General features: G+C 40.3%; 1 protein-coding gene across 1 annotated transcript; it reads right to left on the bottom strand.

Annotated features, from left to right (window-relative positions):
• Window positions 1-1312: 1312 nt before the first annotated feature.
• On the bottom strand, window positions 1313-19729 carry snx25 (sorting nexin 25). Its single transcript, XM_044363960.1, has 22 exons — window positions 19543-19729; window positions 18523-19277; window positions 17581-17665; window positions 12991-13207; window positions 12132-12304; window positions 10196-10382; window positions 9756-9826; window positions 9040-9230; window positions 8661-8792; window positions 8267-8416; window positions 7915-8040; window positions 7615-7779; window positions 7083-7214; window positions 6168-6308; window positions 5576-5689; window positions 4479-4556; window positions 3567-3650; window positions 3345-3462; window positions 3075-3141; window positions 2587-2768; window positions 2368-2468; window positions 1313-2249 (listed from the first exon to the last, which is right to left on the bottom strand). The coding sequence occupies exons 2-22, from the start codon at window positions 18874-18876 to the stop codon at window positions 2184-2186; spliced, it is 2934 nt and encodes a 977-aa protein (XP_044219895.1). The 5' UTR covers window positions 18877-19277; window positions 19543-19729; the 3' UTR covers window positions 1313-2183.
• Window positions 19730-19993: the final 264 nt, after the last annotated feature.

Below are 19993 nucleotides of genomic sequence, written 5' to 3'. Positions count from 1 at the left end.
AAAGCTCTTTGGTTGTTATACATGGTGGCATTTTCCTACCAGGGTGTCAGTGTGCAAAACACAGCTGTGGCACCCTATTTAACCTCCACATCTCTAGATTTTAACACAAGGCCTCCTCAAAAATACCAGCTCTGATGAAGCCCCTCATCCCTTCAGCTGATAACGTGTGGTCGTGCATATTCCTAAAGATATTTGCAAGTAATAAACATTAACCACAACTGACTCTTTGGCTTTTTCTTCCTTAAAAATTCATACAGGACTGTGTTTCATTAAATGTTTGACAACAGTGGAACAGCTCAATCTCTCACCTAGTCGAAGAATAGGTCACAAGATTTAGCCGCATAGTGAGAGCTTTTGTAAATTATAACCAATTTAAAAATTTGCCATATAGCAGGCGCAGCTGTATAGTAGCCTGGTGGAATATCTGTTGATTCTTTTCGTCCTCCAGAACATCTTGAAACAGTTTTAACAGGATCAGAGGAGATTTGTTGTTCTCTGTAGTCCAGGCTTTCTCCTATACCTTATTTTGAATGCGTAATGCTACACTTCCTATATTGTGACTTTGACTTCACTCTCTCTAGCTTGACACCTCCCCGGCTCAGCTGTAGCTCTGGTTGTCACCTATACGTAAAGAAGCATAGCTCACTCTCTCTCCCCCCTTCAGACTCAACCTTTTGGGGAACACATGTTGCATTCATGTCCCAGAAAAAAAAAAACAAAAAAAAACCTGTTCAAGCTCAACCTTTTGCAATCACAGTATTCTGGTGAAAAAATGACATGTCTCAACCACTTATAAAATTAGGTAATGATTACTCCTTTTTTATCCATAATCAGTAGGTTTTGGTTGATGCTATTAGCAAGAACGTCTTCTACTCCCCCATGTTATCTGAATGTAGAAGACTATCTCAGAAAATCAGTTAATAGCTAATGGCAGTATTGCCTTCAGGGCTGCTGGCTTTACTCAATTTCATGAGCAATAAACTAAATTAATTTAGGAGAGTTTCTGTGTATCTGTGCAAAACAAATATGAAGCTCAAGTTTATTAATTCCTTTTAACTTAATATAAAAAAACTCAATCAACTTCAAATCACTGAATAAATTTAACTGAACTGCCTCCCTCTCAGACATCATCTTCATATTAAAGTGAGATGTAATCAAATCATTCAAACTTATTTAAAGTAATTTATGACTAGATTTAATACAGTTCAGTGTTTTCTGCATCAGTGAGTGCAACCTGTGTCAACATAATATTTAATTCTAGATCTTGCATTTTCAAAGACCATTGAAAGAAATAAAAAAATGCCACATCAACTTCTTTTTTTGCAATTTATTGCTTATATAAACGCTTTCTAAACAATTTTTGGTAAAAATAAAATCTATCAATAATTATCATAAATAAAATCATCACAATGACTTTTACATGACATTATATTGCACAATTATAAGCCGTAACAAGAATCACAGAACAGAACAAGTGTTGTTGCTCAGGTTGTGTGTAGGAGGAATGTTCAGAGGTCCGTGGGCAATCGCACACATCGGTTGCCTTTGGAGTAACAAGCAACAGAAAATCTGAACTTCAACTGTCTTTGTTGCATTTAATCAAGGTCTATAGATCATCAGCTAGTAAATGATGACCAAACAATGAAGTTGTTTTACTTTCACAAATTGTTACTCTGCCTTGTAATCTATAGACCATCATGATTTACACCAAAGATCTAATTTCAAACGGTTGTGGTACAGATCTGATGTTTCAGTGCTAATGAAAAAAGAAAGCGATAGTGGGTCACATAATGTCAAAAATACAATTTGTTCACGTGGGAATGTAGTACAAATGTGATGTCTCCAGTTAGACAGCTGTCTGAATGGGAATACTCCACGTGGTTTCTCCCCGTTCAGATGGGCAAGTTTAGATCTGCACCACAACAAAGTCAAACTTCAGCTCCTTCCAGTCTGGTGTCAACCCAGCTTTTCATCATTTCACAGCAAAGTTCTACCAACAGAATCAGCATGCGTCTCAGCTCTGACCAACACAGCTGCTTTCTGTCTGAGGTTCAACCAGAAGGCCATCTCCCTGTCTAGCTTGGCAGTTTATGATTGGTCAGGTAAAGAAAGGCCTAAAAGATGAACCAGCAGATACTTAGTCCCACCCATAGAGTGTGTGTGTGTTAAATGTATGTGCATCTTCAGATGTTGTCCACCTCCGCGCTGAGTTCGGGACACAGTTCCTTGAGTAACATTTCCATCAGCACCTAAGAAAGACAGTGAGACAAAACAAATATGTTTGCAACTGTAGTAACATATATAATTGATTCTATGAGATCTGGTTTTATGACAAAAATCATGTTTGATATGTTGTGTTGTTCTTACATAGAGAAGATGTTTGTTGGCACTAGCCTCCTGCAGGGCATTGAAGATCTTGATGATCCCATAGCGAGCATTCTGCTGGCCAACTAGATTTGCTAGTGCATCTGACAAAAAAAACATATTGAAACAAAGTAAAGAGGTCAGAAGATCCACATTTCACATTTTGGATGTTCATCTTGCAACACGGGTACAGGTCATGTTTACATTTGGTTCAGTTGCTACCTGGGATATTGTCAAGTAGTTTCTGTTGAGCCCGTTCTTTAGTTTCACTGCGTTCAGTGTCAGTTCGGACCTTGACATGTGGTGCCAACTTCCCGTTGGGCCAGAAGTTGTCCCTGAACACACTTATGTAACACACCAACATCTGTTCACAGAAGATCCAGTTCACCGTGTCCCGGATTTGTCTAGAATAAAGCACAGAAGATGTTAGCCTCATAGGTGATCTCGGAGAAACATACAGTAAGTACAAGTGATCGCATAGTTACTAGTTGTTAGTTGCCTCTTAACAATAAACCTGAGGTCACTTATTAGCTTTATTTATTAGCTCAGATACTGTAGCACAGGCAACATTAATGAATTGAAGTCAATTCTACAACGTATTATTACGCTACTTGAGTTGCATTCAAATGAATTAGAATAAATTATGTGTGTTATTATTATTTAAACAAATAGGGCATAGTTAATCAAAATGCCGACTTCCTGGTACTTACTTGTTGATAGTGCGTCCAAATGTCACCTGAACTAGTGCAATAAGAGTCTTCCTCACCCACTTAAACACTGAGCAGGTAGACAGACAGACAAGAAACTGATCAGATAAAGTCACTCAGATGCAGTTAGAATTCATGATGACTGAGCCGAGTTTTCCACAGAGTTTCTTAATATAGATCTCTAACTCTTTCATGTATGACGTTTTTATTTGTATACCGATATAAAAATGGAAAATGTAACTGTGATTAAAAGGAGAACAGTGCTCTGCTCACTTCCTCTGAGTTCAAAGATCTCTCCTATGAGCATGAAGCAGGGTTCAGCCAGGGCATCTCTCCTCCCGTCTGCCTCATCACCGTAATCTGACAAGTCACTGTCATCATCAGCCTCCTCCTAAAAGCACCGATTACGCAAGGCACACATCATTCAAATTAGGGTGCACGACAGCTAGGGTGCTATATTTACTGTTGCTTTATCAGGCATGCTTGCGTTCGTACCTCAGTATGGGAGAAGAAGTCTCCAGGTAGCCTTTCCAGGAAGGAGGCCAGAGAGAAAGATGATTTCTTCTGAATGGACATCACCTTCAAACATTGAACAAGATATCATCACTGTACAATATACTGAATCATACCAGCGTTCTAATACACCAGACAACCTTATCTGGACAAATATAACTTTCAGGAAGGTCTACACCACATCAGTATACCAACACTCTACTGATACTATTATCAATGTATATCTGCTGGTGTGACTAATGTCTTTTTCCTGTGCATCTTTAAATATCGTTCAATTATACTAGCCCTTGTGGGAACCAAACTCCGTCAGTGTACTTTGTTCTATCATTGAAGTTGCACAGAACTATGAAAATATACAATGGAACGGATAAAATAATTAGCTAATGTCAGTCGCAGCTATAATCTAATATTTTATTGGTCGTATCTGGTGTCATTCATTACCACTGCGTCATGAAATTCACTGGTTTGTAATTTCCGGCTTAAGTGACAGTAAAAGGGTGCATCTGTTGGTCGATGCAGTAGAAAAGCTATTTGTCAGGAGAGTTTGCAAGAGAACAAATACTCAATATTTTAATGCAACATCATGTTTTGAGTTTAAAGCTGCTCAATAAATAATGAACAGGAGACTGACTGCATACATGTTTCACTGTTTCCTGTAGCTGCTACTTTACATGTAGGTGTTCTTAATCACTCAGTCTACTGGGAGGAATTTCAAAGCCTCAACTCTCAAAACAAAGGTCGTCATTGCGGTTGTTCAATGTAACGTATATACAAGAACTCATGTAGTAGCTCTGAGGAGGAAGGAAGAAGTTTTATCCTAAATTATACATGTTTGTATGACATTATGACAATAATGTATTAGTATTTGAAATGCAGGTATGAAAAATGAGTTACCTTGAGGTGTTCTGGTGACGGGCTGAGGAATGCGTAGAGAACCTCTGACTGGCACAAACGCTCATCTGTCAGCAGACGCTACAAACACACACACACACACACAGAGCTGAAGTCATCATCAACATTGTTTAGCTGAGATTATGAGGCAGGAAGAAGCAGAGTGAGCATTGATCTGGGTGTTTTCTATTGCAGTGGCTCCCACCCTTTTTTTGTCTGATGTACACAGCCCTGTCTGATCGACACAACTATCCGTTCATCTTCACCACCCATCATGCTCTATATGTGTTTATTTGAACAAATTTTAAATTGAATGTAATTTACCACTGTTGATTATACAAAAGTGAATATTGTTACAATAACATTTTCATACAAATGAGAGTTTAAGTCTGTCTGATCAAGCTTGCATTTGTATTTCTACTACTTAGAGTGTCAGCAGCTGGACATTTGAACCATACTGTTTATCCAATATTATTATCATCTGTGTAAACATTCATCCATTACCTTTAACTCAATATTTATACCAAATATCTATTACTTTTAGCTATCCATGTTAACCATTATCTATTAGTTTTAGATAACTATTTCAACCATTAATCCATAAGCCAACAATCTGAACTGTTTATTTCTTTAGTTACTTTTACCTATCTATTTAAAATCTAACTCCAAATGTGGGTAAAATTTTTAAAATCGTAATTTCTATTTTCATCCCCTGTATTTCCCAACAACTGCAGAAGAAGTACCCCTGGTTGGGAATCACTGCTCTAATTAAATTCAATTTCTGTGGCTTTATGTTAAAATTAAAGATCGGAGTATGCACACACATCAAAACCGAAGAGGGCAGGTGCTGGGCTAAAAATGAGCAAATGTCGAAAAAAACTGCAGGGCTCCAATGTACACTTATAATTTATTGCACCAAAGTGATGTGTCAAGCACTGCTGCTCTTCATCGGACTAAAATGACCAAGGGTTTACTTATAAATACACAGAGAAGCACTAGTAAGTCTAACTATTACAGCAGAACATTGAATTACACTCTTGTCAAGTTAGTAGTAATAGTAATCAGATGTCTTGTCAGGTGTAGTTTTACAGTATGTTTACCTGTAGGAAAGTATTGAGCTGTGTTTTGCTCTTGTCTAAGAACTTCTGGTCGATGGATTTGAAGGGAAGTTTACTGAGTGATGGTAACTGGAGTTTCTTCAACGATGGAAAACACTGGCAGACAGAGATTGAAATGTGATTTCACAGTAACAAGAATACATTTCCATATGATTTCCTTCATTCTAGATAATATAGTATAGCACATCAACAAATACAGAATATATATTTAAATGACTTAAAGATTTCCAGGCACCTCCCCAGATCTCACTGCCATCCGATTTAATCTAAACCCACTTTATGGTGATACAGTGAATTCATTTAATCACAAAGAAGGACTGGAAATGCTTCAAACAGACTCAGGCTCTGTGTAACCTGCAATACATCCATCATCAAATCAATAGGGACTGTGACATTTCCTCTTTCTACTGCAGTGCTGTATAAGGAGTTTCTTCCCCGATGCTGCAGTGACAAACAAATCGCTCTGATGCGGAGGCGGGGTGAAACAGTAGAACAGCACGGCAACAGTTAAGACATTTCTAAACTAGCGCTAATGCAGTATAAGAAAACATATCCGTACACACACACACGTTACCTCAGTGAGTTTGCGGTGTAACATCTGGAATTCAGTGAGTTTCCTCTGGACGCTCCAGCGACTGTTGACTGTCTCCTCTCCTTCTACCAGGCTAACACTCACACTGTAACAAGCTACAGTCTCACCACCTTCTTCTGTAGCCTGAAACACACACGCACGCACAGTTTAACAAACAAACAATAGCCTCATACAGCAGATTTACTGACAGCCATGCCTGCTACATCAGGTGTAACAAGGTTAAAGTTATGTAGTATTGAATTTACATTCATCTGTTCCCTTTTTTCACAACTTGCACTGACTTGAGAGACGTCATGAGACTTTCCGGTTACATGATACTCTATTAAGCTGTGAGTTTGCATGTGTCGCTGTACTTTATTCAGCACTAATGCACTTTTCTAGGCGCCATGAAATCATTGATTAATTAGTTACTATAGCAAGACAGACACATGATGGTGGGAAAGTTAATTACCTCAGCAGAAACAGTAAACAACCAGTGTCCTGCACATTCATTAATTATCTGAGGAGAAGTACTATATATGTCAGTATTTTTTTTAACTGATCTGCATGACTCGTGTCTGATTTGCTTGCTTGTTTCAGTTATGTGTGGACTTGAGGCACACTATGTTTTGCTGTTAATGAGGTCAAATGCAATCCCTGCACACGTCTGTAAATAGGTTAGATGACTGCATCTTAAATCAAATCTCATCTTTTTTTCTGCTCTATTTGATTACAGTCTGATCCACCTAAAAGCATGTTGATGCCAAGTGGAAAAAAGAGTCATCAGATCACTCCAGTGCCCCTGGTTCTCCACTGGAAATCAGCCAGTTAGTTATGGTGAGCTATGCTTCAGCATTCATAGAAAGAGCTGTCTGTTGTTTTTAAATGATAAATGAAATTACAGTTATAAAACATTACCTCAGCAGTAGTAATAGTAGCCCTCCAGTGCCCCAGGTTTTCACACCACCAGTCAGTCCTGGTGATATGTTGCTGGAGTTCACTGTGTTCTCTCTCCATGGCTCCTATCTCTTCCTTTAGTTTGCTCACTATCTACAAACACACACAAGACACAGAGTTAAAACAGGCATGTAAGTAAACCACAGTTAAATGAAGAAATTACATTAAGATGAATAACAATGTAGGGTGGGTTTCAGTTAAAATTTTGCTTTTAGAACTTATCAGAAACTTGTGTGGAGTGTGTTGGATTTTCTTCATGTTAGTCATAAGAAAAGATAAACAAATGTAGAAGAGGAGCTACTAAGCAGATGTGTTGTAATTGGCTTCTTTTTTTTTTTTTAGGGGATTTTTTTCACATTCCACTTCAACCACTGACTACGTCCTGACACTGTGGACAAGGCACCATGCTGAAGAATCTGGATGTATACATTAACTCATTTTGATCTTGTGTTCTGCTCTGCTCTGTTTTGTCACATTTGCTTGTATTTGTTACCTTTTTGTCTGGTTTGGGTGCGTTCTGGATGGAGCCCAGGGCCTGTCGCTTGTACTCCAGTTTGTCATAAAGTTGGCGGAGTTTAGTCGCAGCATAGCTGGCCTGCTCATTGATTCCTTTACTGCCCTCATCACACACCTCCTCTCCTGCGTCTAGACCCTGACACTACACAGAGAAATATCAAATAATTATTTAGAAAGACATGTGATTGCAGACGTTTACAAACATACAAAAAGAGGTGAATAAAAATGACATATTGAAGTGTTCAAACACAGGAACATTCAGAAGAGTGTGTCTGACCCCTTCCTCCTTTTCCTCAGTGCTACACTGTGATTGGCTGTGCTGCTCGTCTCGTCTGATCAGCCTATCGTAGAGATCCGAAACAAGGAAGGAGGGGTAGTAACGCTCTCTCATTGTCTCAGCCACCTAGAAAATGTACGACAGCCACAGTCTTAATGTCATTGTAGAACATCTTGAAACTGTGGATCATAATTATACGGTTATTACTTGCACCTCTGATGACCTTTAATAAGGAAAGTCCCTTGTCTCTATTTAGCACCTCTGTTCCCACTAGTTCTTTTGACATTTCTGAGCAAGACATTCTCCCCTCTGGTTACAGTCACTTACAGTTAGAAGCAAAAGCAGCAGTTACCTGTTCCTGTAATCTAACAAAGACTTGTGTTCCTCTGTTCCCCACCAGACTCTGTTGGATCTCCTTGAGGAGAAACTTTTCCACCGGAATCTCTCTGCTCTCTACAAAGAACTTCTGGTAGATTTCCCCAACGATTTGGGGCACCTCATTCTGTCAAACACACATTAACAAAGAAATAAGCACTTACTTGTGTACTTTTTTGTGTGTGCAGCAGTACAAAATTGTAAAGGAAAACCAGTATCAATATTTTTAAAACTTGTGGTCCAGGTCCAGGTTCAGCTAAGGTACCGCACACTACTTCTGAAGTAGGAAAACATCGTCGTCACTGATTACTATACTACTATTCCCATAACATCATACATTAGCAGCTGTGTCTGGAATGTGTGCAGGTCACCTTGTTGGCAGTTTTCAGGGTTTCCACCAGTTCCCAGAAGCTTATCAGAGCCCTCTTATCGACCCTCTCCATGTAAACTCTGAAATGCTCCCTGTAACCTGGATTACACATGATGTCATCAAACTGGAGTATCTGGATGCGAGGAGGAAAAAACATAAATCATGAGAATGTGGAGCATACTTACTCCAAAGCACAAACCCTCAACCAAAGTCATGTTAATGCCTTATAAGAAATACATCATTCACTCTAGAAAGATGTCAGAAAAGTGCTTCATAGTTTCCAGAGTCTACTGTTCTGTTGTCATCATTTAGTATCTCGACACACACCTTTCCAACCAAAGCTCACACCAGCTGTATCACAGTCCACATGTGAGTGTTACCTTCTGACTTTGAGGCTCATCGCTGTCATCGGCCCCTCCTTCCTCATTGTTCTCATAGTTTGGTCCACCAAGCAGACGGATCCGTTTCTCACATTGTTTCTTAGCAACAGTCAGCTGATTGATATATCGTTTCATATCTCTGGCCCTCAGCAGGTCCGCCTTCATGGCTGCTGACTCTTTACCTTTTCGCTCTAAGAGAGAGTGAAAGCAGCCGGTGAAACAAAGGGTGAGCAGGTTTTGGTCACACAATGACACAATTACCTGGTGTGGACCCACTGCACCACCAAGATAAACTTGCTCGACATCACTAACCTTGTGTTAAGTTCACTACATGTAGTTGATTTTTTTACTGTATGTGTGAACTTTCTTGTAATTTATATGTTCCAAAAACCTACTGATTTGGGTTATAAATGTAAAAACGCGTACTTTTACTGGTTATTACACACTGCTTCTGATACTAACTGGGAATAATCAGCATGAGGCAATATTTTATGGACAAAAGTTATGCACTTCCTCTGTAACTTGTTTAAATGGGTTCAATATATCATACAATAACAAGGAACTTCAATAACAAAAACAAATAAAAATGTATAAAGCTGATACCATAATTAAAAAACATCATTTGTAAAAAAAGAAACAACACCACTATGTTTAAAATCAATTTTCCAAAGTTTTACAAAAGCATTTTTATATAGTGAGCTGTAGTGTTTCTTTACCTTTCTGCTTCTTGAGCTGAGGCAGGCTGCTGATGGTGGTGGCATGAATAATCTCTACCACTATCTGATACCTACAAAGAAAAAAAAATCAATCAGTTGTTACAATCAATCAATAAAATAAAAAGGGCCATCTTGGGATGAATAAAACTGGAAGTAACACTAACAAGTCTGAACGGAGCTAATATTTCTCAGACTAACAAGATAATATAGCATTATCATACATTTAGATCTAGGATATTGCCACAGAGACACAGTCTGTTCCCATGGTAACCCCACAGCTGCAAATAGACAAGTGGTGAACACTGTCTGGTTAACATGTTTGTTTATATATACAGTATGGTTCATTTAAGTATGTGTGTGTGGGTGCGGGGCAGTCTGAGTCTAATAAAGCAGTGCAGTGCAGTGTGTGTGTCTGTGTATGTGTAAAGTGTGTGTCATGCCTGAGTTGTTTGAGGAAATTGACATCAGCAGAAGTTGATATCAGTTTGATGAAGTCTTCATAGGAGGCAGCGTAGGTGTAGGCTTTCTTCTGCTGCTCAGCTTGTTGCTCCCTCTGCTCCAGCTGAGACAACAGCATCCTGTTTATGGAGTCTGGATCGCTGAGCACTTCTACCAAAGGCTTCAAAACTGGAGCGCACACACACACACACACACACACACACGCAGACACAAAGATAAAGGTATATACAGATGTAGACATCCACCACTTCTATCTAATGCTGTTAGGTTCCAAACTGAAAATACACAGACATACAGCAAATGTGTACAAAATACACATAAACACACATCAGATGTAAATTGATATGTAAAGACAGATAATAGCTGTCACTGTGCAGGTCCATCCACACCATTACCTCTCAAGCTTAACTGGAATAGATACAGAACAGTGAAATAGATCTGAGCTGAAATGAAGGTTGGAGTCAGATTAACATCTTCATGGGTTGTTATTTTTGGCAGAACATTAGAAATTGAACAAATGCTAGTGCACAACACACAATATCTTTGACACAGGCAGTTGTGGACCCACACACAAAGGGAATGAGCAGAAGAATAAGATAAAGAACTGTCACTGTAGTAATAAATAATACAGTAGCTTCTTAGGTCTTAACATGACAGGATAAAACATTTTAGTCTCATATAATCAAATACAAGAATATAACCTAGATGTTCTAATATTTCATCTATTATTGTTTAAAGCAGAACAAGTACAGGTGCAACGTTTCCCCTACACGCTGTCAACAGATGCATATACATAATAATCACAATGAAAGCAAACCATGTGCGCTTTCTCCACTTTGAGCAACTGACTGGAGCTATTGGTGAGTGGCTTCTGCTTAGTGTTATTGTAGCGTAGTAGTGGTGTAGTGTAGTGACACAATAATCACAATGCACCACAGGCAGTCATGAGATATTGCTTTAATATGATCTATTTATATCTATGTTCAATAACAATAGTGTGCATTTTCTGTATTGAGGCGTTTCATTCTTTGTTATTTATTACAACTACAGCTATCTGGGCCTCCAGAGCACTACTGGTGTCAAAAGCTCCTGGGAAATTAACACGCACATGCCACCGAGTATCAGGCATGCCAGCTCACTAGCATACTGGAATGTGGAAATGAAACAGAGCCATCATTTAGCTACGCTCATTACTGTAAGTGCAACAAAACCGTCGCCAGTAAGAAGCCGATAAGTTCTTCAAACCACCTGTTCAACAAGCATAAACATGAAGAAAAGACATATTTTCAACTGCTTTGCCCGTAGTGTCCCATCCACCGCCCGTATGTTTTACACAACCACAGCATGTTGGTTAATAACACGAAAGCTGTCTGTTTGTCTGAGTTTGCCATGTATCTTAAAATTTGGCAAATTCTTGTAAACGTAGCTGCTGGCTGAGACAAACCAGCCCCTCCTCTCTACCGGCGGTACCTGCAGGCAGTGAATCACCGCCTGCGCAGAGAGTAGATGTGCACACGCCCCTTGAATCTGTTGTGACAGATGGGTTGAAATTGTATGTCGTGTGTGTAGATTGTCTTTCACAGGCGATCTGGCAATTTGGGTAACGTCAGTCAAACATACAAAACTTATTGATCTGTGTGTGATTGATGATTATTCATAATTACATAATTACAGGAGTTTCCCAGGAGAAACAACACAACGGGAGCACAGCAGGAGAGGGGGTGAAAATACAGACGAAACCCAGGAACAACAAGAGTGTTGGCAGGTCTGCCACTTATGGCAGTGACAACAATTCCTAAGATTCATGGTTACTTCTAGGTACTTTATTCTGTTAAGATCTGATGACTTTAATAGTAAAGAGTAGGTCGAGTATAGTGTCATATAAAGTACTCTTACACACACATACACACAGAGTACCTTTAGTAGTGATGACTTCTGTGAGGCAGCAGCGTAGTGTATGTGACTTGGCATCCTTTTGTGGCAGCAGACATAGCAGCAGTATTCTGGCTACACAGCGGAGGAAGGCCAGCTCCGAGTCCGGACTGACCAAACAGGGATGGAGAGGAAACGGCCGAGAGCACTCGTCTGGTCTGTTAACACACGAGAGAGACGGGGATTAAAATTGAGAAATAAACTGAGAGAGACAGAACGAATTTGAAACGTTATTCTGGCAGAGCGAGATGCCAGATGATATTATATAAGGCATAGATAAGAAACACTGCCGTAGTGTTCGTACGTCAGCTGTGTCGGATCTCACCCTTTCAGCTTCCAAACCTTGTCTGAACAAGACACACTGCTGCTACACTGATTGTTCCTAAACTATTGAAGACGAGGGGGGCCAGACATTTCTGTAGTCTGATCAAATCATAAGTCTCGCCTGACTTGCCAAGATAATGAAACCAGATAATGTGTGAATTATCACACTGTCTGCTCTTTCTACTCGTGTGTGTGCGTAAGTGTACCTGGCAGATGCTGCCTAGAGATGCAGGAAGTGAGTGTGGAGGATTTTAATATTATTTACGCTGTACTGAATTTCACATAATTTCACCCCAGCTGCGTACATAAAATTTCGGTGCTGCGTATTGGACACCTGCTGGAAGGCAAATTTTTCTTAGAAACAAATCAAGGCTGAAACATCTTTCGTTTTAAACAACAGTGAGTCAGAGCAAAGGAAGGTGTGCTCAGAAGTGATAGTCAAGCTTTATTGGCACCAACATTACAACACTGGCTTTTACACTGACTCTTTGCAGTTATATGCGTGTGTGTGTTTGTGTACCTTGCAGATGCAGCCTTGAGGTCAGTGAAGTGTGTGTGTAGGATCCGGATGCTGTCATAACACACAACGTTGACAAGGTCTATGTCAGCAAGCCGGGATCTCAACTGCCCAATCATCTGCCACCAGTCCTCTGACAGCATGGAGTACAACTGGCCCTCATCTCGACTCAACGGGATGTACCAGGACAGGATGTAGTCTCTGTAGGCGTAGTCGAACACTGGGGAGAGACAGAGAGAGAGCTTTTAAGTTCCCTTCTTATATTGGAATATCCTTTTTTTGTCAGATACTACAGAGTCAGACAGCTGGGGCAAATAGAGTGATGAGTGGGTAAGAAAGAAAGACAAATTCTTTACATTACAATTTAAATCCTTTTAAGAAATAGTTGCCATCCTTTGTTTGGAGGCTGGAGCTTATCCCAGCATGCATTGGGCACTGGACAGGACACCACTTCATCACAAGCCTAACACACATGTACACCAGTAGAGTCACCAATTCACCTGACCTGCATTTTAATGGACTGTGGGAGGAAATCAGAGCACCTGTAGGAAACCCGCACAGATTACATTAATTTATGCAGAGCGCATGCAAACTCCGCACAGAGAGTCAACCTAGGACATTGTCGCTGTGACCCCGTGTCTAGACAGCGAGCGTGTCAGACACGTTTTTTCACGCGCACGTCACACGCAAAAGATAGGCTCTCATTGTAATCCACGCAGCTGTCTGCACCGGCTCCGTGCAGGCTCACATCTCAGCCGCGTCTCACGGGCGTAACCGCAACCTGAAGCGTTCATTCATGCTTCGAATCTATTTTCCTCCGTTTTACACACGTCACTACAGTCATGTGTATTGGGCTCTGAGCGCTTCCAACACGCGGGTGACCCACGCTCAACGCTGCACCTGAATGCCTCCAGTGTAGACACACAGACGGAGCGCTCGCTGCTGCCGCTGCTCTGCTGACATGCTACGTTTGCTGTCTATAAATGGGGTGATGCAACACTGTTAACAATTAAGTTTCCATTCTTAAGGAAATGAAATCAAAACTTCTTCAGCTTTTACTGCTTGCTCAAACAGTGAGGCATTTTGTCAGTTTTTACTTTGTGTTTACTGTAAAATGAAGTAATTTTTAGTAAAGTAAACAAATATCCAGCTTGAAGTTTGGTCTCCAGAGTATTGTTATAGACATAAGACTGAAATTTGTGGGCAAAATCTCAATCCCAAGGGATTGTGGACAAATACACATATTCACAAATGTTTCCCATCATGGCTGCAACTAGATATTACGAGAGCCATATCTTACTGATAGCACCTTTAACATTTATACTGCACAAGATGCAAGAAGACATTGCAACCAGAATATCGTGTGCAACTGTTATAGTATTATGCACAGAACGACTTCTGTATTAAAGAGGAAATTCAACTGTGAACTTTCAATAACTGCATAGGCTACAGATTCTAATTCAGATTAGCTTTGAAGGAACGAGTGTGGTACTGCCTTTGCTTTGAATCATAACTTAAGTGAAATTCCATTAAGTTGTGAATCAAATCAATCTTCTCTTTTTTGATGTGCTAACTTAAGGAAATATCTTTTGGCCTTTCAACTGTAAAGGATCTTAACATCTATAGAGGGATAATCAAAGAGGGGGCAGTGGTGTCACACGTGACATGAGGGTTTCAGTAGTCTGGGGGGGTTTTAATGATCTGACCATCACATCTGATCTGAGGTGGTTTACTGTGGTTATATACATTGTCACTATGTGTGTCACCAATGTACCATGTAGCAGACCAATGTCCTTTTCTCACCTAAAACACATGGACAGTTAGCTTTGGCTGGGCTTTTTTTCCACCCTTTGAACCCTTTTTAACATTTACCACGCAATCATTTCATTGGTCGCTCTTTGTTTTCAAATGCATTTACTCTAATTATCCTTTATACTTAAAAAGCTTTTAGTTCCATTCAGATCATCAGATTCACTCAGACAGACTCAACAACCTTTTTTTATTGTGCCTTGAATCTTTAATGAAACTGGGAGACGTGCTTTAAAGTTTAAAGCACCATTAGACTGGAATAATTTGCCTAACTCACTCAGATCAATTACTTCTTTCCATGACTTCAAGACTTCTTTGCTTGTTTACCTTAAATCTGCTTGTTCTTGTTTTTGATTGTATATCTTCATTTTATGAGTAGACTCAGTATTTTGACAAAATGTTATTTGGTCTGATCATTTATTTTATTTCTCATTCATTCTTTGTACAGATGACACGTGTAACAGATGTAGTGGGGGTGGTTTAGGATGGTGGGAGAACCTTCGTGTATGTCTATGTTGATTGTTTTGTAATTTTGTAAAATCAGGTTGTGCATGTTCTCCTTTTGTCTGCATGGGTTTGATCCAGGTGCTCTAGTTTCTTCTGACACTCTGTATGTGTTTGGAACCTGTCTAGTGTGTATCCTCCAGGCCCCCAAAGGACAGTGCTCTGATAGTAGACGAAGGGCATTTTTTACATTAGTAGATCATTTGTGATGATCAATACGTTATTTTATTTTGGAAACTGATTCTAAAGGCCCTAACGCACTGAAAGCATCTGGCCTACATGTTTTGAAGTACATCTATTGTTTTAAATGACCAAACGCGTACCAAAAGCATTATGAGGCGTGTCAAACTGCCTTCATGTCCCTACTCTGACCTTGTTTCAATTTTGGAGCATCAAATGAGTTTTTTCTGCAGCTGAAAAAGAGAAAGAGCGCACGCAAACGAGCTGACAGCCAGCCAGCGAGAGAAAGAGAGAGAGACAGCATGGTGGTGGTAGAGTGAGGAGAGCCAGACGTAGAACAAAGCAGTGAATGAGAGAAATAAAATATTATATTCTGATTATTTCACAGCAGTTACGTTCTACAGCACAACTAAATAACCATCAAACACTCAACAGATGATTTACTTAGATTCAATTTCCTCCTCTGCATTTCCCCTTTTCATTCATTCTTTACATCCAACTAATGCAGCTGTAAATACAAAGAACAAAAGGACAAATCTGTTTTGGTTCTGTGGTGTTGGCATTTAAAATCTGATGCCTGCAGTGCACCATAGGAGCATCAAATGACGCGCGTCAAATGAGGCACATCAATTATCGCTTTCAGTGCATTTGGGCCTTAAGAATCTTAATTTGAAAATAATTGGCAAACTAGGAAAATAGTGTCATCAACGACCACAATAAGCTTATAATGACAGGTCAACTGGAAATTGAATGGCCTAAACTTGTGTACTATGCTTAATTAAAAAAAAACACAGTCACAGCGGGTCGTGACTGTGAAGCTAATAATGTCATTATGAATTCATACTAAACTACCACCAAAAAACCTTTTCAAAACACACATGAGAGCTTATGCAAATACATAACCCCAGTGGAAATCCTGGAGCCATCTGTTACTTGGCAGCCAGACATACCATTCAACTGACTGTGCCTGTGTGCGTGTGTGCGTGTGTGTGTGTGTTTCGTGACCAAGACGTTTTACTGTTATAATCCACTATGAGTAAGAGGGTTCAGTGTCCAGTTATGATGACTGACTGAAACAGAGCTCCATCAGTCAGCAGTTTTCTCAAAAGCAGAAGTTAAAAGTTTTGCCAATAGTGTCAGAAACCTTTAAAACTAGTGTTTTCATTTTCTTGGGAACTTTATAGTGAGCAGTAAATTGTGATTTTGCTCACCTAATCATCAGTTTTGTGTCACCACTGTCAGACATTGTGTCACAAAATTGTAATTAACACATCTGTTAACTTGGCAAAGGAAGTGCACCACTATAGTTTGTCTGGTCTGTTTAGTTATCATATCGTCATGAAGTAGTTATTGTAAAAATAACCTGCAATATCATCATAGAATTTTAAGGGAATATCATCCACCCCTGACAAAATATGTCTAATTGAGGGAATCTTTACAGGCATTATATTATGCAATAATTTTACAGATTTAGAATTAAGACACTCAAATAAAATAGCAAAAAGTAATTAGAGAGTACTAGATAGCATATAGGGAGAGGACCTTTTAGTCCTTTTAGTTGCGACGTGTGTTAGAGCAACCAATTAAAACCTAAATCATTGTGCACACTTCCACTGATTAATGTGAAAATGCATCTTTTTGTCTTATGGATTATATCGAATAAATATCAATATGAAAATGTCGCTTTTGCGTTGTGGTGTGGACAAGAAAAGCAGAGCTTTTCAAATATGGTCACATTTGACATTCAAGTGATCTCAGGCACCTGACTGTCATGTGATCCACTTTAAGAATCCTGACTTGCTGATTCGCTTTGTTCTTCGCGCTTGCTCTGTAAAGAACATGAAATGTTAGCAGAAACTGTAAGAACTGCGGGATAAAGGCGCTGTTACATCCCTAGTGGAAGAGATTTTAATGTTTCCATGTTTCAATGTCCGTTTCAATGTCCGTTTGAATGTCCGCAGCTACATTTTTCACAATAATCTGAAAACTGAAACGCACATTAAATCGCAAAGTCAAAAAGAAAATATTTGCATTATTGCAAGCATAGGATTGTCATTAAAACTTCTTAAAAGATCTCAGAGTTGAAAGGTGATCCATTACCTTCCTTCAGGGCTTTGTCCACATTGTGTGACACCACCACCCTCCTGCTCTGACTTGACTCCTGAACTGGCACCAAAAAACGAGCCTGAAAAACAACAAAAGCATCAGATAACTTGTCTGGCAGCTCGGGACAACAGCGTAAAAAGCAGGAAATGTTGGGCAACAACAGGAAATGAAGGAGGACGCTTCACCAGAAAACAATGATAGTTGTCGGTCTAAAAAAAAAAAAAAAAAAAAAGGACAGGGCAAATTTGTCATCACTCATACAGCATCAACCAGATGAATTCTTGTGACAAATATTCCTCTGCTGTCAACATCAATAAATCATCAGTACACAGCATCAGACAAACACTGCTAAAGGCAAGACACCAGTCAGTTGCAAGGACACAATCACTTTCTTTGTCGAATAAATCATCCTACATATGTGTGTGTGTGTGTGTGTGTGTGTGTGTGTGTGTGTGCTTTAAAGTGTGTCTAAATCGGGCAGCATGACTTTACCTCATCTATTATGGAACAACACAGCAAGGATCTAAGGGCATGGAGAGAGGATGAGCGAGGGATGGAAGATGGAGAGGGGAGGAGGAAAATAATTGAGCAAAAAAGCAGCCAGGAGGAGCATAGGAGGATAGTTGAGGTTGCCAAAATAATCATACTCAGATGCCCTCCTGTTCAACATTATTTGAGATTTGGGTCAACAGTAATGTCACATGCACTCCAGTCTGGTGGAATAAAGGTTAGAAATGAAAGAGGTACCATTAAGTAACAGTAGAATTTAGCAGTTTTTCTGATCAGTGAATTCCAGCCGTACTAGAGAATGCTTTCTGATTATTTTTCAAAGTGTACTGCTGTTATGATATCATAGCAGGCTGATATAGTGAGTGTGTTTATTAAAAAAAAGTGCAGTATACAACATGTGAGCAATGAACTATTCCAGTATCTTACCATGAGCTTGTTGAAGAACTCCAGCCATGAAGCTGAATGCCTTCTGTTTCTGTCAAAGCAGCTGACTTTCAGAGGACTCTTCCTGACTAGCAGAACAAAGCTCCCAGCCAGGAAACACAGTAGGGCAAATGACACATAGATGAACAGCTTCAAGAAGAAAGAGGTGAGAGTCAGGCCTCCCCAGGCCAGCTGAAACACTACTGCTGCCACCACGCCCAGGCAGAAAGCCGGGACGAACCGGAATGAAGAGGTGGAGGAGGCAGAGGTGGCAAACATGGGCCCCTCTGCTCCTCCGGTACTGCTACTCCCTCCAGCCTGTGGTGTAGGGGGTGTGTGTGTTGAGGGAGTGGGCATACTGCGACCCCACCATCCATATATGTGTCACTACTAGTTAGGCTGAAAAGTTGCTCCGCTGGTTTGTATGCCAAGCCAGAGACGTAGGTATACTGTGTACACTCGTGTATACCCTCGACTACAACACTGTCTCCAAAAAGAGGCATCCCCGCTCTGACATCTCCTCACCGGGACCCGCTCCGTTATGTCTTCCAGGCTCCTAGCATCGGCCCGCCCGGCGGTCACAGGCACGCAGTCCCGTCAGCTTAGTCATCCACAGTATGGTAGTAAACACAGCAGAGCAGGGCACCCGGCTCGTCTAGAAGTGGGCGACAGGGGGGCTGACAGTCGCCCGGAAAGCAGACAGAGAGAGACCCGGGATGGATGGATAGATGGATGTATGGGGCAACAACCACCGTCACCTTGGAGACAAATAGGTGGAAGGGTAGCTTAGTGACTGTTGCTAACCAGGTTTAGCAGGAAGCTAAACTAGGAAGACAGCATAAGTTACTGTTGTTTACTTTAAATCAAAAACTACATATGGTGCAAGCAAATAATCCCGAACAGCTGCTTTGTGGTTTTTGTTTGGCTGCTAAGATAACTACAATGTTCTAACGACAGCTAGCTAACTAGCTTTCCTGCTAGTTAAGTAACCAGTTCAATATCAGCTAATACTCGCTTACTTACCTATCGTTAAAAAGGTGTAACGTCAACAACACTACATTCTCGCTTTCCTCCTCGTAAGATAAGTACTCGAAGGTTTTGCAACAGCAAATTAAAACAGTATAAACGCGGCGAAAATATGACAGGTCCCAGAATCCCCGACAGATAAAAACAAGCAACTGACTGACTGACAATCTCTCTGAACGTGAAGCGGCTGTCAGCCAATCAGCGCTGGTGTTAACCTCGGGTGGTGCGCCTGTTTTATATATCGAGACAGTCCGAGCGGACGGTGTGGGTGTTTTCCTGAACGTTATCTGTGGACGCACTGGGTAAACAAACGGGACAGCCGGGCAGCAACGGGTTTAAATCCAGCACACAAAGGGGTACAGGATCATGCTACGTCTCTCTGACGATTGATTTTTCTTTCAGACATCGGTTTCTATCAGCATACAAAACTGTGAAATTGTTTTACGGT

The sequence above is a fragment of the Thunnus albacares genome, chromosome 10, assembly GCF_914725855.1.
Source record: "Thunnus albacares chromosome 10, fThuAlb1.1, whole genome shotgun sequence".
NCBI lineage: Eukaryota > Metazoa > Chordata > Actinopteri > Scombriformes > Scombridae > Thunnus > Thunnus albacares.
Note: the sequence above shows the minus strand (reverse complement) of the source record. Positions and strands in the feature narration are given on the sequence as shown.

Coding starts and splice junctions, on each gene's coding strand:
- snx25 (XM_044363960.1), bottom strand. CDS start 18,876: ATGCCCACTCCCTCAACACACACACCCCCTACACCACAGGCTGGAGGG. Junction 4,557..5,575: donor AGCTCAATACTTTCCTACAG/GTAAACATACTG, acceptor GTGTGTTTGTAG/CGTCTGCTGACAGATGAGCG. Junction 2,469..2,586: donor ACTACTTGACAATATCCCAG/GTAGCAACTGAA, acceptor TTTTTTTGTCAG/ATGCACTAGCAAATCTAGTT.